At 36.5% G+C, this 26195-nt stretch overlaps 1 protein-coding gene across 3 annotated transcripts; it reads left to right on the forward strand.

The window, feature by feature from the left end:
* Positions 1–2755: 2755 nt before the first annotated feature.
* EIF3M (eukaryotic translation initiation factor 3 subunit M) lies at positions 2756–26149 on the forward strand. Of its 3 annotated transcripts, none has more exons than XM_017639717.3 (11): positions 2756–2957; positions 5264–5396; positions 6327–6465; positions 13195–13318; positions 13468–13562; positions 18552–18635; positions 19593–19692; positions 20287–20368; positions 24352–24495; positions 25388–25448; positions 25886–26149. In XM_017639717.3, exons 1-11 carry the CDS (start codon positions 2916–2918, stop codon positions 26004–26006), a joined length of 1125 nt encoding a protein of 374 aa, XP_017495206.2. In that variant the 5' UTR covers positions 2756–2915; the 3' UTR covers positions 26007–26149. The 3 variants fall into 3 exon arrangements, with proteins under 3 accessions (XP_017495206.2, XP_017495216.2, XP_036875532.2); XM_017639727.3 differs by having other exon boundaries at positions 25391–25448; XM_037019637.2 differs by having other exon boundaries at positions 2822–2957; positions 5227–5396.
* The last annotated feature ends 46 nt before the right edge of the window (positions 26150–26195 follow it).

A 26195-nucleotide genomic window follows, 5' to 3' on the forward strand; every position in this document is an offset into this window, starting at 1 on the left:
AATGTACAGTGTGATGATTTGATATATGTATACATTGTGAAAGGATTCCTCCCATTGAGTTAACACATCTATCATTGCCCATCTCACATATTAACTTTTCCTTTCTTTTTTTTTTTTTTTTGGTGAGAACATTTAAGTTCTACTCTCTTAGCAAACTGCAGAAACTGCAATAACCAATCATGTACAAGTCTTTGTATGGACATACACTTTGATTTCTCTTGGGTAAATACCTAGAATAGCTGGGTCACATGATAGGTGTATGTTGGCCTTTTTAAGAAACTGCCACTGTTATGCAGAGTGATTGCACCATTTTCATTTCTAGCAGCAGTGTATCAGAGTTCCAGTTCCTATACATAACCACCAACACTTGGTATGTTCAGTCTTTTAATTTAAACTGTAGTAATTGTAGAGTGGTATTTTGCAATTTTCTTGCTTTCTAACAAATGATGTTGGCATTTTTGTTCTATCAGATATCTATACATATTCTATATTCCATGATGCAATCTGTTCGTATTTTATGCCCACTTTTTACTGGGTTGGTTGTTTTGTTATTACTGAGCTTTGAAAGTTCTTTATATATTGGTATACAAGGGTTTACCAGATATGTGGTTTGCTAATATTTTCTCCTAGTCTGTGGCTTGTTTTCTCATTCACTTAACAGTTCTTTGAGAGAGCATAAGTTCTTAATTTTGATTAAGTGCAATTTATCATTTTTTTTCATTCATGGATCATGCCTTCAGAAATATAACTAAAAATTATTTGCCTAATCCAAGGTCACAAAAATTTTCTTCTGTTTTTCTCTCCTAGAAGTTTAATAGTTTTAGATTTTACAGTTAGGTCAAAGATTCATTTTAAGTTCATTTTTCCAAATGACACAAGGTATGAATTCAGTTTCATTTTTCTCAAATATAATTGTTCCAGTACCATTTGTTTAAGAGGCTGAATTGCCTTTCCATCTTAGGCAAAAATCAATTGACCAGTAAGTCTATTTCTGGGCTCTCTTTCTCTTCTGTTTGTCTATCTTGATGTCAGTATCGCATTGTCTTGATTACTATTACCATTCTGTATTCCTACCAGCAATTTATTAGAGTGCCAGTGGCTCCATATCTTTATTAGCACTTGGTATTATCAGGTTTTTTAAAATTAGCTATTATATTTAAATGTGTAGTGGTATCTAATGTTTTCAATTTACATTAAAATTAGGTTGTTCTTTTTCTAAGCTTCCCACCATTTTCTGAAACTTAATTTTCCCTCGTTTCCACACAGCAACCATTTCAGTGTGTATGGAGGCCCCCTTGTGTTTTCTTGCCTTTTGAAAGAACAGGCAAACTTGAAATCACTGCAAGTAGTCTGCCTTCACAAATATACTAGAATGCGCTAGCTTGAATTCAGGCCAAACCTTTGGAGTCACCTTGACTTCCTCTTTTTCTCACACCCTGTATTTGATCTGTCAGTAAATCTTATCAGTTTTACCACAAAAACATCCAGACCCAATTTCTTACCACCACCATCTTCCCTTGCTTTGCCTTCTCTAATAGCTTCCTACTTGGGCTCCCTACTTGGGCTCTGGCCTAACTTACATCAGGTTACAACACATCTGCCAGAGTGATCCTTTACAAAAAAAGTTGAGTTTGATCTCCTTACTCTTCTGATCAAAAGCTGTCAGAGACTTGCCAATTCATTAAGCCAAAACTCTTATTGTGGACTACAAGACCATGATCTGGTAACCGGCTACCTCACGTCCCATTGTTTTCCACTTACTCAAATCCAGCCCACAGGCCTCCTTACTCCGGGGTCAGTCCTTTCCTTCTTCTGCATGAAACGCTTTCCTGCAGGTGTCTTCATTGGTACTTTCCACATTTCCTTCAGCTCTCAATACCACTTGAGCCATTTTCTCTGATCACTCTATCCAAAAATGCACGCCCACACACTCATATGCACACCACCTTTTGTCTTCTTAGTAGCACTAGTTAATACAGTAGTTATGTTTATTAACATAGTGTTCACCATGTTTTAAGGATTCATTAACTGAATCCTTATAACATCATGAGGTAAGCACTTAATTATTATTTTTCCAAGAGGAAGCTTAAACACAAAGGTTAAGCAATTGTCCCAAATCACACAACTATCAAATCGTGTAGCAGGCATTCTATCCCAAGGAATTCAACTTTGGATTCCCTGCTATATAACACGATGCCATCCAGGGCTGCCTTTCTAATCACTTTCTAATGTTTATGTTGTGTGTGCTTCACTGGAATCTAAGCTGCTTGCAAGAGCTTCCTTTGGAAACGACTGTAGTGCAGGCAACATTGCCTGCCAGCTGGTCCCTTAGTAAAGGCTGAAAAGTGGCTAAATTGGAACTCAAAAAAATAATTACCATCGAACTCCAAAACACATGCAAAACCCGAAGGCTTTTCGGGTACTGACGAGGGCGGGGTAGACTCCGGGGCGTGTAGAGAGGCGGGTGGAATCAACGCCGGAGGCGCCTTCAAGTGCAGCCTGAAAGGCTGGGGAGCAGAGGGGTCGTGGCTAGTAAGGAATAACTATGCTGAGGACAAGTTATTGTCGTTGACCTAACAGGCTTAAAATTTCACGGGTGGGCTAACTGAGGTATGAGCGGGCCCGTAACACGGAAGACTGTAAACTATACCGCTCTAGAAGATCGAAGAATAGGCGGTACGTGGAGGTGGCAACGTTGGGCGCACCCGCGACACCGGTCCGGGCGCGTCCGCTTCGCCCCGCCCCGAGGATTGGCTCCTGCGGCCCCGCCCGTCCGAGTGACCCTGCACTGAAGGATCTGCACGGAGCAACCCGGAAGTGATTGTGATGCGCAGCCGCACAGTCCTCGAGCTCGACTCTCTTTTCCAGTTGGCGTGGTTTGCGTGTAGGCCGTCTGCTGTTCGGTGGTCTGCACCATGAGCGTCCCGGCGTTCATCGACATCAGTGAAGAAGATCAGGTATGTTTCCGGGCCGCGGGTGTCGCCAGGGTAGGGTTGGGGGAGGTCTCAGTGGTGTAAGCGGTCGAGTTCGGGCCTAGCCTGGGACAGGAGGGAGGGACGCCGCTCAGCGGAACCCGCGCCTGGGTTGAGAGCCGCAACTCCCTTCTCCACGCGCGGGGGTGGGAGGTCCTGGAGACACGGGCGAGGGTTTCTGGTCTGGAGTTGCGCAGGGCCGCTTCCGCGGTTCCCAGACCTGGGCGCGAGTCTCCACGGACAGCTTGGTCGCCGTTGGCTCCTCCAGGCCAGTCATTTCTGACGGCACAGTATTTTTTGACGCATTGGGAATGGTGTCTGCTTCCGTCTCCTGAATGCAGCCACATCCGGAGTGGGAGGTGGCCAGTCTAGTCGGAGTAAACTGTCTAGGGGAAAAATAATTTTGTGCTAAATATCAAAATGGTTTTACTATGTGATCACAGAAGGACAGGTGACCCTATTTTTTACGTATACCGTATTGTATATTATTTATTGTGCAAGTGTGAGAGTTACGTAACCTGAAAATGGAATGTCAGTTACACCCTCATTTTTTCAGACATACTCCTGAAGAAGAATCATCCCAATATTTTGGAAGTTTCTGTTCAGGGTTTGCTTTTTAGTACGCATAGCTAATACGTCTCATTTTTCCCATAACAGAAGTTGAACTTTATTTGGTGGGAGTTCAGCTGAACATGAAATGATCTAATTTTGCAAAACTGGAAACTGTTCTCTAAAGTGTCGTCATTTTGCATTTTTCTGCTAATCCGTTAACATGGAATTTTGGGTCCCTATAGAAGATAACATTACTCTTCTAAGCTAATTTTATGATAATTTTCAATATTGCCGATGTGATTTGTTTCCCCCTGGTAGAAATGCACACCCTCAGTCCTGAAAAGCAAAGTAAGAAGGGAAATGAAATTGAAAACAAAGGCAAGATAAGGCTAGGGTAGGAGTTGAGCATTATTAAAAAGGAAGATGTGGAAGAGAAGAGGAAAAAATACCTGATTAATAATGGAATCTTGTTATCAACAATTGGGTATTACTAGGTTACCAAAAAAAATTGGATTTTTTACTATAGTAAAGGATTTGTAGGAAGGTATTGTCATTGGTCATATTTTAGTTTTAAGTGGTTATGCTGCTGTTCTTGTAATGCATGATTTCACACTAGCCATTCCTTTTAAGTAAATATGTGATTGCTTTAGGAGTCAGATTTAAATTAACTTCGGTTAATTTCAGTGTTTGATAGTTAAGAAATGGAGTTCAGAATCCTTGTTTCTTTTCCTTTGTTGTACCACTCCACAAACCATTTATGGCCAGTGAGGATAACAGATAAAAAAATTTTTAAAAAAATAAATGAAATATTTGTTGATTGAATAGCAGCAGAAACTGAACAGTTGCCTTTTGGGGGGACCATATTATGTTTCTTTCATAGAGAAATATGCTTCCCAGTGGTATTTTTGTGCTGTCTGATTCAGTGACAGTTCCATGAAATCTTGCTTATAACACCAGTTGAAATGTGAAGTTAACTGTGTTATCTGAAAGGACAGCACCATCAGATCTACCGATTAAGAATCCTACTTTCCTTATTAGCCAAAGCTAGTTTAGAAAAGTGATACCTGTGCATTTACTAATGGCATCCTTTCATCTCCCTATTTCAGTTCTTCCTTTTGTTATCTTAAATATCATCTGCATTCATGTTTGGCTGCCATAAATACCAAACCTTCAAAAGAAGAAGTTTAATATTATATATGTGAGTTAGAGTAGAAAATGTCTAAATACCTGAATGCAGTACTGTAATTATGTTTTTATAGGTGCAAAGGTGCTCTCTGATAGAGGTATGCATTTTGCATTTTAAAAGATTAATTATATAGGAGATCCAGTTTGATATAAATATTTATAAATATTATATTCAAGGCAGTGTTCAAAGACACCTTTTTATTGAGCAATAACAATTCATTGCTTTAAAACAAATTGAATTTACCAAGTCAGATCAATTCTTGCATTAGAAAGATTTTGCTACATACTAAAAGTCCAGGAAGACGTAGGTAATAATGAGAGAAATTCTGAACTTGATCCATGTGGGTCTGTGTAGCCACTGTGTTTTGTTGAGAAAAACTTGTGGCTCCTGTGAGACTGTATGATATTCATGAGGTGGGAAGAGGCATTTCAACATTTTGTTGTTAAATACAGTATTAATTTTTTTTTTCATAAGTGGGACAGAATGGTTTAAGATCTTGTGTTTTGTCCTTCATAGTTTTATACATATATAGCAATACTACTTGATTCAACAGGCTGCTGAGCTTCGAGCTTACCTGAAATCTAAAGGAGCTGAAATTTCAGAAGAGAACTCAGAAGGTGGACTTCATGTAGATTTAGCGCAAATTATTGAAGCCTGTGATGTATGCCTGAAAGATGATGATAAAGGTTTGTTTTAAATTTTTTGTAATATTTCTTAATATTCTTAAAGGACCTACTTTAAATATTTCTTGTAAATTATATTTATTTTGCTTCAGATCTTAGAACTTACAAGCTCTGTTTTTAATCTTACCTTTGCACATACTTTCAGTTTATTCTAATCTATTATACCTATGAAGTAAGCCTGTTTTGAGAAAGCATCTTTTTTATATCAGGTATGTTTTCTGAGTGTTTTGCACACCCAAATACTGATAATTTCAGAGTGAACTGAAGAAAAAAATGGAACTTTTCATAAGATTTAGATTATTATCAAATGGGATATAATTTCAAGAAATCAAGTCATTTAATTATTTTGCTGATTCCCTATTGAGATAAAATGAGAGTCCTTAAATCTCTAGTTAAAGTTTGAGATTAAAATTGGCATGTGATTAATATCTTACACTTGAAAATCACTGACCCAACCAGAATATTGATAGCTTTCATATTTATATAATTTTCTATCTGTATCTACAAAGTTTTTTTCAATTGGGAAAGCATCCTAGTTTAAGATTTAACTAGTAATTTCCAAAATGATTAAACTATCTTGCCAGTAAAAATTGAAAGCGTAAATATAAACATGTAAATCATTCTTTTTTTTTTACTGGTTGAAAACCAAATTTAGGTAATATTTCCTCCACTAATAAAATGTACACTTTGCTTTCAGAATGTTAGCTATACAACAGATCTGGTTTATTTTGAATTCTTGTATGCTGTATTTTTAATATAAAGCACACTGCTGAAAGAAAAGCGTCCTCTAGAACTGTTTTACAGTAATAGCCAGCTTATGTCTTTTTAAAGTATCTTATGTTTAATGGTCTTTGGTGTATTAAAACACTAAAAATACATACTTAGACACAATAAGTATTAAATATCACTGTTGTGTTACCCATATGTGTGTAGATGTTGAAAGTGTGATGAACAGTGTGGTGTCCCTCCTATTGATTCTGGAACCAGATAAGCAAGAAGCTCTGATTAAAAGCCTGTGTGAAAAGCTTGTCAAATTTCGGGAAGGTGAACGCCCATCACTGAGACTGCAATTGTAAGTTAACTGAGAGAAGTTCAGTTTTTAAAGGTGCTCTAATCATGTTACTGTTATTTAATGATTAAAAGCAAGAATTCTTCAACTTGACAGTCAGTTGTGGCTCTTATTAACTATCTGACATTAGACAAGTCACTTAACCTTTATGTACTACAGTTCCCTCCTTGTAATCTGAAGTTTTGTTGGTTGGTTTTGGAGGGGAATTGGTATAATAGTTTCAGGTGTTTATCCTGTACAACATAGTGATTCAGCATTTATATACTTTACAAAATGCCCACCATGAAGAGTGTAGATATCATCTGTCACCATACCAAGTTACTGAAACACTGTTGACTATATTTCATCCCAGTGATGCATTATTTTGTAACTAGATGCTTGTACCTCTTAATTCTATTCAATTATTTCACCTATGTAATAGGTGTAACCTGTGCTTACATTCTGTTCCCCTCTAGCAGCCACCAGTGTCCTGAATTTATGGGTCTTTTTCTGTATTGTTTATTTGTTGGTTTGTTTTTTAGATTCCACATACAAATGAAATCAAATGGTATTTGTCTTTCTCTGACTTAATTTCACTTTGCATAATATTCCTTAGGTCCGTGTTATTGCATATGGCAACAACAGAGGATTTCACTCTCTTATGACTGAGTAGTATTCCATCCATACACTGCATCTTTTGTATCTGTTCGTCTATTGCTGGACAGTTAGATTGCTTCCACACTTCGCTATTGTAAATAATGCATCAGTAGTCTCATATGGGTGCGTGTATCTTTTTGAAACAGTGTTTTTGTCTTCTTCAGATAAATACTCAGAAGTGGAGTTGCTGGATCGTAGAGTAGTTTTATTTTTTGAGGATCCTCCATACTGTTTTCCATAGTGGCTGCATCAGTTTACATTCCCACTAACAGTCACAAGGGTTCCCTTGCTCCACACTTTTGCCAACACTTATTTCTTGTCTTTTTGATAATAGCCATTCTGACTGGTGTGAGGTGAGATCTCATTGTGATTTTGATTTGCATTTCCCTGATGATAAGTGACACTGAGCATCATGTGTTTGTTAGCCGTTTGTATGTCTTCTGTGGGAAAATGTTCTGTTTTCTGACCATTTTTTAAATTGAATTATTTGGGGTTTTCTCTACTGAGTTTTATGAGTCCTCTATGTATTTTGGGTACCAACCGCTTATCAAACATGTAATTTGTGAATATATTCTCGCACTCAGTAGGTTGCCTGTTCATTGATGGTTTACTTTGCTATGCAGAAGTTTTTCAGTTTGGTGTAGACCTGCATGTTTGTTTTTGTTTTTGTTTTTTTTGTCTGGAGAGACATCCCCCCCAAAATGCTTAAGCTCATGTCCCAGAGGTTACAGCCTACATTTTTTCCTAGGAGATGTATGGTTTCAGGTTTTACAGTTAGATCTTTAATCCATTTCAAGTTTTTGTATATGGTGTAATAAAGTGTTCCCATTTCATTCTTCTATTTGTAACTGCTGATTTTCCCAACAAAATTTATTGAAGAGACTGTCCTTTTCCCACTGTATACTCTTGCCTCCTTTGTCATAGATTAACCATATAAGCATGGGTTTATTTCTGGGCTCTCTGTTTAGTTCCATTGATCTGTGTGTCTATTTTTGTGCTGATACCATACTGTTTTGATTATAGCTTTAAGGTATCAGGGAGCATGATACCTCTGACTTTGTTCTTTGCTTTCAGGATCACTTTGGCTGTTCAGTGTCATTTGTGGTTCCAAACACATTTTTAGAATTATTTGATCTAGTTCTATAAAAAATGCTATTGGTATTTTGCTAGGAATTGCATTAAATCTGTAAATTGCTTTGGACAGTATTGCATTTGTACAATAGTCATTCTTCCACTCCATGAAGATGGCATATCTTTTCATTTCATTTATTCAGTTTATCAGTCAGTGTCTTACAGTTTCTTGAGTATAGCATTTCACCTCCTTGGTTAAATTTACTCCTTGATACTGTATTCTTTTTTGATGCAATTGTAAATAAGATTGTTTTCTTGAGTTCTCCTTTTGCTAGTTTATTATTAGCATATAGAAATGCAGCAGGTTTCCATATATTGACTTTGTATCATGGGACTTTACTGAATTCATTTATCCTAACATTTTTGGTGGATTCTTTATGGTTTTCTATATGTAGTATGTCATCTGCAAATAGTGACAGTTATACTTCTTTCTTACCAAATTAGGTGCCTTCTATTTCTTTTTCTTGTCAGTTGTTGTGTTTAGGGCTTACAGTACTGTGTTACTCACAGTGTTGAGAGTGGGCATCATTGTTCAGTTCCTGACCTTAGAGGAAAAGCTTCAGGTTTTTGCTACTGAGTTTGATGTTAGTTGTGGTTTTGTCATATATGATCTTTATTATGTTCCCTCTGTGTACCACCTTTGTTGAGAGTTTTTATCATGAATGGATGCTGAATTTTGTCAGATACTTTTTCAGCATCTATTGAGATGATCATTAGATTTTTATCCTTTTGTTAATGTGGTGTGTCACATTGTTTGATTTGTGGATATTGTAGTCCTTGAATCCTGGAATAAATCCCACTTGATTGTGGTGAATGATCCTTTTAATGTATTTTTTTAAATTAGGTTTGCTAGGTTGTTTTGTTTTGTTTAAGTATTTTATATCTGTGTTCATCAGGAATACTGGTATCTAATTTCTGTTGTTGTTGTTGGCTGTCGAGTTTGGATATCAGGGCAATGCTGGCCTTGTATGCTGAGTTTGGAAGCATTCCTTCCTCTTCTGTTTTTTGGAATAGTTTGAAAAGGATAGGTATTAGCTCTTTTATAAATGTATGGTAGAATTGAGCTGTAAAGCCATCTGGTATTGGACTTTTGTCTGTTGGGAGTTTTTGATTACTGATTCAATTTCATTTACTAGTAATTGTTCTGTTCAGATTTTCTATTCCTGATTCAGTCTTTGGAAGTTTGTATTTTTTTAGGAATTTACCCATTTCTTTTAGGTTGTCCAGTTTGTTAGCCTATTCCATAGAATTCTATTAAAATCCTTTGAATTTCTGTGGTGTCAGTTACAATCTCTTTTATTTCTGATTTTATTTTTTGAATAAAAAATTTAAAAAAAAATTTTTTCTTGATGAGCCTCTAAAGATTTAGCAGTTCTGTTTATCTTTTCAAAGAACCAGCACTTGATTTCATTCAGTTTTTTTTTTTCCTATTGTTTTTAGTCTATTTTAATTCTGCTCTGGTCTTTGTTATGTCCCTCCTGCTAACTTTGGCCCTTTTTTTGTTCATTGTCTATTCATTTACTATTCATACAGTGCAGTCAGACTCTTGAGATTGTTCTTGTTTCTTGAGATAGGCCTTTATCACTCTCAGCTTGCCTCTTAAAACTGTTTTTGCTGTGTCCCATTGATTTTGAACTGTTGTATTTCTGTTTTTGTTTTTCTCCATGCATTTAAAATTTTCTTCATTTTTTGACCCATTGGTTGTTTACAATCACATTGTTCAACCTCCATGTGCTTGTGTTTTCCAGTTTTTTTCCTTGTGATTGATTTTTAGATTCATACTGTTGTGATAGGAAAAGATGCTTGATATGATTTCAGTCTTAAATTTACTGAGACTTGTTTTGTGGTCTAACACGTGACCTATCCTAGAGAATGTTTCGTGTGCAGTTGAATGTGTATTGTGCTGATTCTGGTTGGAGGAGGTCCATCTGGTGTAATGTGGTGTTCAACAGTTGTTTCTTACTGATTTATCTATCCATTGATGTAAGTGGGGTGTTAAAGTTCTCTATTATTATATTGCTGTCTGTTTCTCCTTATGTCTATTAATAATTTGCTTTATATATTTAGGTCCTCCTGTGCTGGGTGCATATTTACAGTTGTATCCTCTTGATGGAGAACTTTGTCATTGTCATGTCCTTCTTTGTCACTTGTTACAGTCTTTGTTTTGAAGTCTATTTTGCTGAAATAAGTATTGCTACTCCAGGTTTTTTTTTTTTTTCATTTGCATGGAATATCTTTCCATTCTTTCACTTTCAGTCTTATGTTTAGTCTAGGGAGCATATAGATAGATGGGTGTTGTTTTTGTATACATTCAGCCACCCTACATCTTTTGATTGGCACATTTAGTTTGTTTACATTTAAAGGAATTATTAATATGTACTTACTCCCATTTTGTTAATTGTTTTCTGGTTTTCTTTGTTCTGTTCTCTTCCTTTGTTATTTGATAACTTAGAGTTATGCATGGATTCCTTTCTCTTTAGTTTTTATGTTATCTCATAGGTTTTTGGTTTATGATTACCATGAGATTGATATATAATATTCCGTGTGTGTGTGTGTGTGTGTGTGTGTGTGTGTGTGTGTGTGTGTGTGCATGTGTGCAGAAGATAGAGAGGTATAGGTATGTATATCAGTTTATATTAGGTTGACAGTTGCGTAAGTTTGAACACATTCTAAAAGCACTACTTTTTATTCCCCCCTCTGTGTTTTATCTATTTATCATAAATTACATCATTTTATTTTGTATATTTCTTGTCTTTTTGTGTATAGAATTGAGTTTGCTACTTTTACCTTTTTAACCTTCAGACTAGCTGTTAAGCAATTTGACCCACTCCCTCTGCTATCTGGCTTTTACAAGTGAATTTTCCTTTTATATTTTTCTTTCTTCTAGTTAGGGTGTTTTTCTCTTTAAAAAGTGCCTTTAATATTTCTTGTAAGCCTGAACTAGTGGTGGTGAATCTTTTAACTTAGGTTTATCTGGGAAGCTCTTTATCTCCCCTTCCATTCTGAATGGTAGTAACCTTGCTGTGTAAGCTGAAAACCTTGGTTGGAGGTTTTTTTCCTTTCAGCACTTTATAATATACCATGCCACTCCCTTCTGGCCTGTGAAGTGCTCAAAAATCAGCTAATCGCTGTAGTATTTCCCTTGCACATAACTCTCTACTTCTTTTTCTTGCTGCTTTTGAGATTCTCTCATCTTTAGTCTTTGCCATTTTAATTGCTGTTTTTCTTTATGTGGACCTCCTTTGTGGGTTGATCATGTTTGGGGCTCTCTCTGGGAGTTCTGGACCTAGATGTCTCTTTCCCCAGATTTGGGAAGTTTTCAGCTATTACTTCTTTAAATAGGTTTTCTGTCCCTTTCTCTTTTTTTCCTTCTGAGATTTCTATTATGCTAACATTATTTCATTTGAAGGCATTGCAAAGATCTCTCAGCATCATCTCATTCTTTAAAATGTTTTTTTCTTTCTGCTCTTTAATTTGGTGGCTTCCCATCATCCTTGATGATCTGTTCTGCATCCTCTGATCTGCAGTTGAGTCCCTGTGGTGTATTTTTCATTTCAGTTATTGTGTTCTTCAGCTCTAACTGGTTCTTTTTGTGTTTAACATCTTTTTGTTGAAGTTCTCCCTGAGTTCAGCCATTCTTCTCTTCAGTCCAGTGAACATTTTTATGACCATTACTTTGAATTCCTTATCAGGTAGATTGCTTATCTCTGTTTCATTTAGCAGTTTTTCTGGTGTTGACTTATTCTTTTGTTTGAAATATATTTGTTTCATTTTGTCTGGCACTGTTTTTTTCCTATGTATTAAGTAGGTAGGTTATGTCTCCTGGTCTTGAAAGTGGTGACATTATGTAATAGATGTGTGGAGCCCAGAAGGGCCATTCCCCTGGTAACAGTGACCCAGTACTCCAGGGATGTCCTCGTTGTGGGCTGTGGACACCCTCCTGTTGTGGCTGAGCTGCAGCTGCTGTGAGGGCTAGTGAATGAGGCTCGCTTTGCCTGCCTGTCAGCAGTGGCCAATGGACTTCTGCAGTTGTACTAGTTTGTAAGGCTCACTGCAGGTGCCAACTGGCTGAAAGGCTTGGCACAGCCCCTGTTGGGCTGGTGAGTGAGGCCAGCCCTCAGTCTAGCTGCCTCCAGTGGCCCACAGGACCTCTTCTAGCATGCTGGTGAGTGGGGCTAGCTCCTCCCCTCCCCAGGATAGTAGTCTGCTTTGGTGGTGCACCTGCAGAATGTGGCGTGTTGGATGGGGCATGTGAAAGGAGCAAGGGGAGCGAGGGAGTCATGCTGGCATGGTAGATGATGGAGAGTGTCAGAACTAGCTCCCACAACATCAGGCTAACTAAGCTGAGGGGAGAGCATGAAAAATGGCATCTGCTAGCTCCCTCCCCCAGAGAAAGTTCCCAGCAAATGCCTGCCCCTCTGGTATATGTTCTGAAGTTAATAAATCTTTCATAGTGCTGCTTCTGTGTTGGGTCTCAGACTGATCGACACAGCAGGCTAGCCCTCCAAGAATGAAGACAGGGCTCCCCACAGCCCTCCAGCTCTCCTAGAGTTAAGCCGTGCTGATTGTCAAAGCCAGGTGTTACGGGAGCTTGTCTTCCTGGTGCAGATCCCCAGGGCCAAGCATGTCAGGGGCAGAAAGCTTACACCCCACCCCTTTATACCTCACTCTCTCTGCTTATGGATTGGGATGGGGGAAGGGTTTAGATCCCAGTCAGTTGCAGCTCTCTCTCTTTTACTCTTCTCAATACGGCTGCCTTTTTGTCATTAGCTGTGGATGATCTGTTCTGCTGGTCTTTGCATTGTTTTCCAAGTAAGTTGTATTACATGTACTCACTGCCTTGCTGTGTACATAGGAGGAGGTTATCACAGTGACCTCTGATTCTGCCTTTCTAATGTGAAGTTATTAATAATACCTGTCTCAGGTTACTGATCTCAAACATTGTTTTATTATTTGTTAACCCAGGCTAAGCAACCTCTTCCATGGGATGGATAAGAATACTCCTGTAAGGTATACAGTATACTGTAGCCTCATTAAAGTAGCAGCATCTTGTGGGGCCATCCAGTATATTCCAACTGAGCTGGATCAAGTGAGTTATTATGTGGAGTACTTGTTCTGCTTATAAGAAGTGTTTTTGCATATAAAACTAAGCACACGTGTGTTCTAAATACTATCTTTTAAATTACAGAAATACTCAGCTTTGTCACTAAATTTCCTCCTTTGTCAATCTTTTCATAGGTTAGAAAATGGATTTCTGACTGGAACCTCACCACTGAGAAAAAACACACCCTTTTAAGGCTACTTTATGAGGCACTTGTGGATTGTAAGAAAAGGTATTTATAATTAATGTACTGTCTTAAAACTTACCAGGCAATGTAAGTAGTTGAGGCTGTTTTAAAGACAAGAAGGGTGAATGATTTGCTCTACTTTGCTCTCTATACAGTTGCTATAAATCTATTTGTAAATTTGACCTAAGTTAAAAATAACTGCAGAGTTTTTTAAAATAGTTTTTCCCTATCTTTAAACTTTTTAGACAACTTGCTTTTCTAAAAATGGTACAGCTGCTAATCCAAAACTGCATATAACTGTGGACTAAGTTATTTAATGGTGCTTTGATGTCTTTCTACAGGGTAGTGCTGTGACTTTTGTTTAATGGTGGCAAGGGTCTGTCAGTCAAAGTTTCTACAAAACCTTTTATATAAACAATGCCCCCGAGAGGAAACTTTGCAGTAGACTGTACTAAAGGAGTACCTATTTGGCTTCTGCAAGGTCCTGGGTTTCTAAGGCTTCTCTTCAGCCCAACAGACTCCATGCCCAAAATATTTAGTCTATATACATCCCAGTTTTAGGATGCTTACCAAACCATAGAGTCAGCCCAGTTTTTTGAATTAGTGTTGAAGGATAATAGTACCTTATTGACCTAGCATTTTAATGTCTTTTTACATAAGGTTACTTTTAGAAAACATATTCAATCTTCAGTTTAGTTTTAGTGCACAATTTGTATACTGGCTTTTAGTGTTAGAGTGTTTCATATATTAGGTTCAACAAGATTAATATGTTTCTATTACATTAATAAAATACAAGTTTTTTCAGACCATTTAAATTTAACAATTTAAGAAGAAATTATATTCTTGTGAAAAATGGGAAGTTTTATCATAAAAGAAGATAAGCAGGGGATCTTGCATTAATAGGCTATTTCATTCTGAATCAGGGGCTACCATGTCTTACATGCTGACACACTGTGGCAGCATTTCAGCCAGTTAGTAAAGTGTTAAAAGTAAGTAGTTTATAACAAATACCATTTCAAATGGGAGAGCAAAAAAGCTGTTGGAGACAGAATCCATAATTTAATCTACACTTTAAATAGGCAGGCTGTGGAGTCAGACTGCTGGGATTCAAATCTTAGCTTTCCTGCTTGTTGAATGACCTTAAATAAATAATCATCTCTGTACCTCAGTTTCCAACTTCAAAGTAGAAATAATTGTTTTATAGTGGTACTTAACCTCGTAGGGTTGTCAAAAAGATTATACAAGGTAATACACACAAAGTTATTAACACAAAGGCTTCATTACTGAGAAGGCACTCGGTAAATGTGGGATATTGTTATTCCTGTCACTATTATTTTCAGTTTTTCAAGTTCACTTTAAGAAGTGAAGTCTTGTCTGGTATAGTAATTTAAAATGAGGAGTGGTATGGTTTCCCACTGAATGTCTAGTGCTTATTACACATGATGGCCACTCACTGGATGATTTCTCTAATTGCTGTTTAGGAGACCTTAGTCTGTTATGTGTAAGAGGAAGTAACTGAAGTAATGTTCCAAAGAATTTTTTGAGAATGAGACATAGGACATATTCGTGCTCTATTAGACACATTCTCATGTTCATGTGTTAGAAAGCATCTGCAGCATTTGTCACAGGTGATCACTCTGGAAACACTTTTCTCCTTGTGGTTTCTTCTTGTCATTCACAACTCCTCACTTGTGGGTTCCTCCTTTATCTTCTCTAAACAGTAGAATAACTGAGTCCTGGGACTTTATCTGCCCTATTACATTCATTTACTGTGTGTGTTGTTCGTTGTATTTTGCTGAGATTATAGGGAAGACTGAATGCCAAATGCATTTTGGGTGGAACAGTTCTTTGTATTGCTAGATTAAGTTCATTAAAGGACACACAGCATCCCTGCCTGCCCTGCCCTTCTAAAATACCAGTAGTGCTTCCCAGTCATTAGAGCAACTACAACAGCTCCCATATCCTTCCAGCTCTGGAGGGCACCCAGTCGAGAGGCACTGACTGCCTGCTCAGTCATGCCTTTAAATACCATCAATATGCTGATGATTTTCAATTGTTTTTTTTTTTCCTGTATTCCTCCCCTGAACTCCAAATACTTCTGTTTGTTTCCATTCAGATACTCAAAAGGCATCTCAGACTTGACATCTACAAGTGAACCACTGATTTTTCATTCTAAATCTGTTCCTCCTTCAGTTTTCTCCCACTCAGGAAATGCCATTGCTGTGCTTCTAGTAGCTCAAAAACAAAACCTGGGAGTTGTCCTTGACTCCAGTCTTTCTCTTTTACTCCATATCTAATCCAGTAGCAAGTCTGCAGCTCTAATAAATTGAAAGTCAGACCACATTCTCACTACTGTCATTCTTATCAGGTGGTCTAAGCTGCCATCATTAGTTAGGTTATTGAAGTAGTCTCATAACCTGTTTTGGGGCTTTTCCCCCTGTAGTCTGTTCCTAAATGTAGTTGCCAGAATGTTCTGTTTAATATGGAAGATCATACTATGTCTCCGCTCTATTCAGTATTTTCCAGTGGTTTCATTCACAGTAAAAGGCAAAACCAGCTCCAGAGTCTTGGTACTGGCACTAATTCTCCCACGTATCTATGCAGCTTCCTCCATTCTTCACATATGCTCAGTTGTTACCTCACAGAAAGGTCTTCTCTGGCTGTCTATATGTGTAACAGTATCCCCAACTCTCCCCCTCCCTCCCCCACCTGCTCTTGCCTGTTTTCTTTATTGCACTTCCTAACTGGCATACGGTATTTTAATGTCTATTATCTATTTGTCCCCACTAGAATAAGTTTCACAAGGATAGGGACTTTGTTTTGTTCATTACTAAAAAGTGATACTCATAGGCACTCGGTATTATATTTGTTGTATGATTATTTCTAAAATACAGACATGCTGCAAAAGCAGTGGCTACAAAAGCAGGGCCGTGAGACAATATGAAGTGGTGGTTTATACAACTAGCGTGTATGCTCTTCCCAAAGGCATTCAGATTAAAATATTTTAAAACAATTCACAAACATAAGATCCCTGGCTTTCTCCCTATTTTCCTGATGTTGTGAAAATTAGTTTATTGAGTGTTGGACCCTTCATTTTTAAGAACAGACACAGGCCCTGTCTTCCTCGACCTTTCAGCAACCTGTGGCTATGCTCCCCCTCCTCCCTGAAGCTTACCTTGATTAGGTGACACTGCTTGTTTTATTCCATCCTGTGTGGCAGTTTATTCTGAGACACTTTTGTAAAGTACTCTCTCCCCTCCTTTAAATGTTGGTATTGCTTAAGATTGTGGCCTAGGACTTTTTCCTCATTCTGCTCCCTCTTCCTGGGTCATCTCATCTATTCCCATGGCTTCTATTATCTACTGAATGAAAATCCATGGCTGACCCAAGCTTCTCTTGGGAGCTTCAGATCTTTATGCCTAACTGCTTTCTACCTGTTCCTGCTTGGATGTGGCCCTAGGTGCCACAATTGCAACAAACATGATCAAAATGAATTTATCATTTCTCTCTCTAAAATAGTCTGTATGTTCCCAAGCAAGACATCTCAAAGTGATCTTTATTCTCTCCACTCTGCAACCACAATGATTTTGTGAAACAAAGATTTCAGGATATTATTCTTTAGGTTTTCATTTTCTTTAGGATACAGTGCAAAATTCTTAGGCACATTAGGCCATCCCAGCAAGGGCTCCTACCTGCTGTGTAACAAGCCTGGGCTTGGTGAATGTGATGGTAACCTCCTTGCCGTATTTGTGTGGTGTATTGACAAAATACAAACGCTTTGCTGTGTTTACCTGGATACTCCATCTCTCCCTGTCTTTTGCTCTCATACACGTAACCACCCCACACTCTTCCTCTTGGTTATTACACTCTAGACACAGTGAACCTGTATCAGCTATAAAAGCACTGTGCTCTTTCCCAGTCTGGACCAGGAGCTGGTACCAGTTTGTCTCACAAGCTAAATAAGGTTTTTATGTTTTTGAAATGATTAAAGAAAACCAAAGAAATTGTATTTCATGATAGGTAAACATAAGAAATTCATAATATCCACAAAATTTTGTTGGAACACAGCCATGCTTACTCTTTGGCGTATTGTCTATGGCTGCTTTTGCTAAGACTTGAGTCTTAGAGACCATATGGCCTGCAAAGCCTAAAATATTTACTCTCTGGCCCTTCACAGAAAGTTTGCATACCCTTGTTCTTAACCTACACTCAACTTGATTTCTCTGCCTAGAATACCCCTCTCCTATTTAAGTTAGATGCCTCTCTTCTATAGCACCCTCTCCTTTTATCATAGCACTTAACACTCTTTGTTAAAAGGTTTGTGAGGTGGTAGGCTCAACCATTGTATTCCCAAGGTGTCTGGCACATAATGGGCCCTCAGTAGATAAATGCTGATCATGCTAGGGACCTAAAAGAGAATGGTTATTTAAACACTAAATTTCTGTCAAACTGTGATTTAAATTTTAAGACTTGGTTTTTGCTCAGTACATATAAAATCATATACATAATTTTAAGAACAATACAATTGGAAGAATATCTTTGGTAGAGTTATTTTAAATATTTGGTGTTGGCTCAACTTCAGCCACACTGTCCTAACAATTTCTAGGACATGAAACTTTTTTTCCACCTAGGGCCTTTATACTGGGTCATCCCTCTGCCTGGAAAGTCATCCAGCCCCACTTTCCACCTCCAGCGCTTTTCATGGCCTATTGTCATATATCCTTTAGATCTCAGCTTACATGTCATTCCTTCAGAAAGAGACTTGCCCTGCTCATTCTTTACAAAGTAGCCACCTCTTTCCTGTCACTGCTTGTTGCTCAGTTACATCACAATCTTCTTCATGGTACTTACTTACTGTCATTTTCCTCAATTGTCCTACTAGAAGGAAAGTTCAATGACTTTTCCCATAGAGAGGAATCTGTTTCTTCTCACCATTGTATTATCATCAGCATAATACTCGGCACGTGGTATGTATTTTTGAATGAGTGAGTGACAATGGTACTCTAAAATTCCTAAAGCAGTATTTCTTTTTAGTGATGCTGCTTCAAAAGTGATGGTGGAATTGCTGGGAAGTTACACAGAGGACAATGCTTCCCAGGCTCGAGTTGATGCCCACAGGTAATATTAAACACATTGTTCTGATGTGATGGGTATCAGCAGCTAAATGTGAGCTACATATTCAGTCATACAACTGATGTCATGTTTGCATCCACCAGTGATACAGAACCATTCGATACTGTGTGCTCGGTGATGATTCTGATGTAGGGACTCACATTCAAGATTCGATGTTGGAAGAACTAGACTGCATGGGAAATGCCACATGCTGTTTGCTGTTCAGGGTGTTGCTGGTATGGGGGTTATAATCCCATACTAAGAAGTAGAACCTAGCCTTGGGTTGATTTTACCTCAATATTAAGGGATATAGATGAGGAAAACTTGGTGACTTAAAAAAAATCGGTCAACTGCTAATGAGAATAAGGGCTCACAGTCCTAAGTCTGCTTAGTAGCAATAAGAATAGAAAGAGTTTTTTAAATACTGTGAAATGGAAATATGGTGACTTCGTTATTAGTGTTATTGCTTCACAGAGACACATACATGATAGGTGTTGATTAAAAACGTAGTTAGTGGAAAAAATGTTTAAAGACGGACTGTCTGCAAGCAAATACTCCACCACTTAATTGGAACTTACTGGGCAAGCTCTTTCTGAGGCTGTATTATCATTAAAATGGGCATAATACTGTATGTCTCGCAGGGTGGTGTGAGAATTAGATGAGATAATGCATGTAAAGCACTTACCTTAGTATCTGGTATATGGGAAAATGCTGCTGTTTTATTTATTCTCTGATGATTTTGGTGGTGCTTTCTCTCCAGTGATGTTTTGGTCTGCAACTGTTTTATTATCATCTCATAGATTTATTGACTATTTTAAGCCCAGTCTTGTAGTTTTTCTTACATTGGGTATATTGAACTCAGACACTCTACTGAAGTAAATATATTTTGCAGTCTACAAAAAATCAGTGAAAAGTTATCTGAATTTCAGGACTCTGAGCTTGGATTTTTGTTTTCTAATTAAGGTGTATTGTACGTGCTTTGAAAGATCCAAATGCATTTCTTTTTGACCATCTTCTTACTTTAAAACCAGTCAAGTTTTTGGAAGGGGAGCTTATTCATGATGTAAGTAGTTATCCTTAATGTGGAAAATGTTCTTTTCCTAAATCTAACATACTGAGCCAGACTCTTTTTCTTTGTGTTAGTGAACATGAATATTAGATCTGGAAAAAGAACTATTATTTTTATATCAGGATCAAATTTAGGACCAGCTTTTCTGCAACCACTGAACATACACCTTTCTTCCTTTCCTTCATCTTTCTCATTTGCCTGGCCGTTACGAACTTAGATAATACAAATTTCTTTTTTAGTATATAGTGTCAGCTAGCCCCAGTTGGGAAGATAAATCTGATATTAAAACATATGAACACACTTTTCAAGTGCAAGTATAATTATATTTTGGATTATTTTCCATTTGTACTATGTCATTAACATCATCTTTTGGAGTAGATCATTTAGAGCTCACTCTATTTACTGATTCTTTCATCTTAAGTCTTAATGAAAGCAACTGGGCTTAGATCATAATTTGATCAGACAGATTGAAGTTTTTGCATGGAAAGAAATATAGAGCATTTTATTGCTGGGAGTTAGTGTCTTAAAAACATCTTGAGTATAATCTTGATTCTATATTGAATAATTATATTTTTTATTATCTTATAGCTTTTAACCATTTTTGTGAGTGCTAAATTGGCATCATATGTCAAATTTTATCAGAACAACAAAGACTTCATTGATTCACTTGGTAAGTTTTGGGGTTTAATTTTTGGATGGGTAGAGAGAGATGGGAACATGCTATTCTAAACTATTGTGTACTGTGAGATCCAGCAAATAAGATTGTAGTCTTATGGGTAGAATACCCTAACCACTGATGTATGATGTAATAGCAACATTCATAGGTAGACAGTTTAAAAGAGTACTCAGTGTGAATTGGGAATCAGAAACCAAGGAGGTACAGGAGGTAGCTTTTGTGATGGAAAGAGCATGAAACTAGTAGTTGGGAAACCTGAACCATTCTATAAGAGCTTGTTGGATTTTCTGCCCTTCAAGCTCTATACCATGATTCTCTGAGGCAAAGTACTACAGGAAGTGAATGCTTAGAGGAGATTCAGATGGAAATAATTTCACTGATACATGTGTTTTTAAAATTTTGGAATGGGGAATGGAGCAGAAAAGGAACTTAAAGAATCACCACTACTATATGTTCATGTGGTGACTTTTAGAAGTACTCATTTTAAGAGCTGACAAAATCCGATGATTAAAGGTACTTTACCAAACTGAGCATTATTGTTCAAAATAGAAGTCTCTTTTTGTAAAGGACGTTACTCCTTAGCTAGTTATGTATTTTGGGTCTTTTTTTTTTCTTATTAAACAGTCACAGAATTGTTACAGCAGTACGATTTTTTTCCCTGTAATATAGCATTTTATGCCTGCTGCACTGCCCCCCCCAACCACAATTAAAAAATAACACATAAAGTGGGGGGGAGCTCAGGGAAGGCAGTATAGCACAGAGAAGACAAGTAGTGACTGCATAGCATCTTACTACGTTGATGGACAGTGATTCTAATGGGGTATGTGGTGGGGACTTGATAATGGGGGGACTCCAGTAACCACAATGTTGCCCATGTGATTTTATATTAATGATACCAAAATTTTAAAAAACTATAGAAGTTTACAGTGTTGCCAAGCAGATCTAAGTAAAGCTATAGATGAAATTAGAAAAACTTTCCTAACAGCAGTTTGTTGATGACAGCAGTCTTAGCTTTATGATTTTTATCTTCTGACTTTTCTTTCTAGAGCATCAGTAAATGTTTGCCAGATCAAACCGAATCCAGCTTAACCTCACTGAGGAAGCAAACTTTAAATTGTTTTAATAAAGCTACCAGTTTAGTGAGAGACAAAGCAACTATGAAATTACAGTGCTTTGTTTTCTTACTAGACAGTATCAAAATACATTAGAAATTGGTTATATTTTCCGTATTAAAATTGAATTGTTAGTGTTCCTGGCTTGAGATGTAGATGAAGAATACATTTATAACCTATTTTGACGATACTATTAGTCCTCAATCTGGTAATCATTAATTCCTGTCACCTGTAAATTTTGTGTCGTCATTGGAGTTGGGGAAGATTGAGTTATCATGAATATAATAAGACATTTGAAATAGCACCAAGATAAAGTGGGTGCAAGTATGTTTGTGTAAAATGCTTTGCCAGGTGCACTAGACCCAGAAAACCACATTCTGTCCCAGTTAATTTGTTTTGTGGCATGAAGCTATGTGATGGAATGTTAATGTCAGCAACCTCTTTATTTACGCACCAAGGAAAAAGGAGTAGTAATTAACACTTTGACACTCCCCCATTGATGTGTAATTGACTGTTTCAAAGGAGCACTGGTTCATAAGCTATTGCATGCATTAAAATTACGTTTTCTATATTGCAGCATTTTAAGCCAGGGGTCAGTGACAATGCAGAAATTGCTCAATGATGCACATTTTTTTATTACTGCATTAAGGTTTTGACATATTAGTAATGAATAAATGTTTCCATAAAATTAGATTTTTTTATAACTTTAAAATTGAAATATGACACAGAACACTGTGACTTCCACTTTAAAGGTAATGTTCTAGTTTCATGAGACAAAGCATTGCTTCCTACAAGTCTTTTAACTTCACTAGCTTAATACTTTGATCTTGAGAACAGGAGTCCTAAAGGCTTTAAGTTTGTTTCTTTTTTTTGTTTTAAAGTAGTGACTATAAACATCAATTTGAAATTTTGTTAAACACTGGTTTCCATATGTAAGACAGATAATGGTTTTCCATTTGTTTTATTTTAAAATAATTCATTCTACAATCATCATTCCTTTGATGTTTTTTTATAAGCTTATAATTGCACAAAAAATAGTAAAATAAATTTAATTTCAAGAAAATTTAAATTATATCAGAAATTTTAGGAGTTTCTATCACTTCATCATATTAGAAGAGAATTGTATATGCCCACAGTACTGGGAATGTTAAGGAATTTTCTTGTATTTGTCAATATTGAGAAAAATCTGGCATTTGTTCTCTGCGATAGGAAAAACAGTAACATTTCTAATTTATTGTGCCAACTGGAAGTAAAATTCACTATTATGCCTTTTGTTTCTTGAACATTATGCAGATTAGCTGTCTTTATTAGACATTCTAAAAGATGCTTTGAGGAAAACATTTAAATGTATGTTTTTGTATAATTAGGTATATAATTAGTAAACATTTTTATAGCTGAAAGTCTCATTACAAATGTTTGGATTCCACAGGTGGTATCAGTCTATCAAAACACTGTTTTATTAACACTGACAACTTGGGCCAACATAGCATTATCTTGTGTCAACTGAATTGCCCTAACATGTCCACATGTAATCTGGTGTTAGTCAGTTGCTACCTTTTTGCTTCAGAAAGTTAATCAACATCTAATTTGCATTTGTTAATTAGGGTTAATGTGCACTAATTGATTTTTTGATGCTTGTAGATTTCCATTAAACCCAGTTAGCAATACTTATTCATTTGAGTTATGATGAGCATGTTTTTGTTGAATCTCTGCCAAATAGGAACCCTGTATCATAATTACAACTAATTAACAGACAGTTGTGCCCTATATTGATGGGCTTCCCTAGTCTTCTGCTAATATATGAATGTTATAAATTTCAAATTTATTTATGGAGTGCTTGGAACTTTTTTTTAACAATACAAACTTGAGGCTCTTAATTATTAGAGGGTATATCACTTATTTGGTGAGTTTACATAATTTGCAAGTTCAGAGGAAAGGAACATGTAATTCTAAATTTTAGAAATTTTATGATCAAGCATCAAATCAAGTATATATGATATGGTGTTATAATTCAGCTTCTACTTAGGAGTAAGTATGTTCAGGAGTTTTAAGTATTCGATTTCTAGTCGTTTATTTTAGAACTGCTACTTTGTGACTGTAAGTCATTTAATCTCTTTGCTCCTGAACTTTACTGTTTTTTAAAGGGAAAGGCTCAGGACTAGGTAATTTGTTAAGTTTCCTTTTAGGTCTAACAATGGTTTTGATCTAAATAATTGTTAACAGGCAGATTTTGAGTTATTTGTAGGGTTTTGCTTTTGCTTTATAATGAACAAGTGTCACTGTTAATAGTACTGTTTAATTTTTTCTAGTACTAATCATTTTAGCCTATAAATGTGAAATGATAAACACACTTGCAATTTTGACTTCTAAAAAAGTATTAAATCCAAAGTGACTTGGATTTAACAGCCAAAGTGACTTGAAGGAAAACAGATGTTTTCATAACTGGATGTATACGAAAATATTTTAAGACTTCATGTTTACCAGCAATACAGACACAGAACAAACAGTCGATAAAGAATCCTGTGTTTAAATGAAGAGCTATTAGTAAAAAATAAGCTTAAGTAATTCAATTAAGTGAAAATACTCTTAGGAAATGTTTTTTGTACACCTGTATCCTGTATAAAACATGTGAAATGTACACAATTTTCAGGGCCTATCACCTTTGGCACTCTTAACAAAGAAACGTTCTAGAAAATGATTTTAAATGCTCCATAATTTAACTGTGGGGTCAGTTTTATGGTTTGCAAGTGTAAGAAGCATTAAGAGATCAAATACAATGATTTCCGCAGTTTCACACAAGAGTTGCTACTGTGCAGATCTTTGGTTAGTGTGATACTCACCAGGCATCATTACTGTGTTACTCAGGCCTGGTACATGAGCAGAATATGGCAAAAATGAGACTGCTTACTTTTATGGGGATGGCCGTGGAAAATAAAGAAATTACTTTTGACACAATGCAACAAGAACTTCAGATTGGAGCTGATGATGTTGAAGCATTTGTTATTGATGGTAAGACAGAAACATTTTCATTTTTCTTCTAGAATTTCTCTTCTGCATGGAACATAAGATTTTTAATCCTGAAACAGCCTTATGCTAATAATTCTAGATTATTTTATAGATATATATCTTTAGTAGATGAGCAGATACTTCTAGTGAAAATTCATTGGAAATAATAAGTTGCTATGTGATTTTGGTGTTCTGTTCCTTGAAATCATAAAAAATAAATGCTTTTAGGCACTGTACCATTACTGGTTACAAGCCCAGATTTTAGTGTCACCTGAGTTTGAGGCCAGGTTTTCCTCTGTGAAACAGGAATGAGGGAGTAATTTTGTGGTTGTGAGGATTAAATCAGTGCAGGCAAAGCACTTATTTATAAGCTCAGTGCCTGGCACATAATAAATGACCTACAAATGTTAAACCATTATCAGTTTATGATTGGCTTAGAAACAGGACCTTCTTCCCCAACAGTTGAATTTTCTAAGTTTGAAATTTGGGAGGATTGTACTTAAGATTAATGTACAGAACTTTTGAGATGTTTGTTTCTAGTGCTGTAAGTCTATGAAGCAGTCCTTTATAGAAGAATATCAGAAATTAGTCTCCCTTCCGCCCGCCCCCCGGCCCCCAACATGAGATTTGCTGGGGAGCACACCTAGAGTTCTTAATAAAAGCTATATAATAAGTAATACAGAGTGGCCCAGCAACCACAGAACAAATGAATGACCTTCCTGTTACTTGCAGCATATTGATGTGCTTGTTACAAGATTTAAAAAGACAGTTTGTAAAATAATACTAGAAAGTTGTAAAGTTTTATTATGTCTTCACTTGATCACCTTTTCATACCTTAGCTGTTTTTCTTGGGAATTTTCCATGTAACATATCACATAAAATATCTTTTTTTCAGCAGTACGAACTAAAATGGTCTACTGCAAAATTGATCAGACCCAGAGAAAAGTAGTTGTCAGGTAAGACACTAAATACTTTGCAGCATTTTGAAGACCAGTTAGTTCTTATTATTTCATTTAAATGTTTAGAGAACCAAGGTGGTGTTCCTGTCAGTTGACTGTAGTTAAATAGTTGCTATTTATCATAATTTTATTAAAGTTCAGACTGAATGTGATTAGCTTATTTAATGAAAGAGTCCTATTTTCCAGCACATTTCATTTAATGGCTTAGCATTGGCTAGAATACTAATGACTTTTGTGTCTGGTTTATGTAGTTCAGAAAATAGAAGGTTTAGTATCGATATAGTAAAGATCTTTTTTAAGAAAAAAAGAAGCTTCTAGTTCTCTACAGTTCTAAATTGTCTTTTATATGTATTTCCCATTTATATTTCATGTTACTTTTAACTAGATGCAAGTGTATAAAGGCTGACTAATAACTATAATTTTTCGATTTTTAGTCATAGCACACATCGGACATTTGGAAAACAACAGTGGCAACAACTGTATGACACACTTAATGCTTGGAAACAAAACTTGAACAAAGTGAAAAACAGCCTTTTGAGTCTTTCTGATACCTGAATTTTTATGCTATGTGATTTTGTTGCTCTTCGGAAAAATTAAGTCATAGTAAAACATTATTAACTTAAATTTGATTATCTGGACAATTGTTTGAAAATTAAAAAAACCTGAGCATATACAAATAAATTACAAAGGTCACTATATCTTTTACAGTACATAAGGTGTGTTCTATAAGGAAGGGATATATAG

The sequence above is a fragment of the Manis javanica genome, chromosome 11, assembly GCF_040802235.1.
Source record: "Manis javanica isolate MJ-LG chromosome 11, MJ_LKY, whole genome shotgun sequence".
Classification (NCBI taxonomy): domain Eukaryota; kingdom Metazoa; phylum Chordata; class Mammalia; order Pholidota; family Manidae; genus Manis; species Manis javanica.

Excerpts from the sequence above, each read along its gene's own strand:
- EIF3M (XM_017639717.3), top strand. The coding sequence starts at position 2,916 with ATGAGCGTCCCGGCGTTCATCGACATCAGTGAAGAAGATCAG. Across the intron at positions 5,397-6,326 it reads CCTGAAAGATGATGATAAAG|ATGTTGAAAGTGTGATGAAC; the intron begins GTTTGTTTTAAA and ends ATATGTGTGTAG. Across the intron at positions 6,466-13,194 it reads CCATCACTGAGACTGCAATT|GCTAAGCAACCTCTTCCATG; the intron begins GTAAGTTAACTG and ends TTGTTAACCCAG.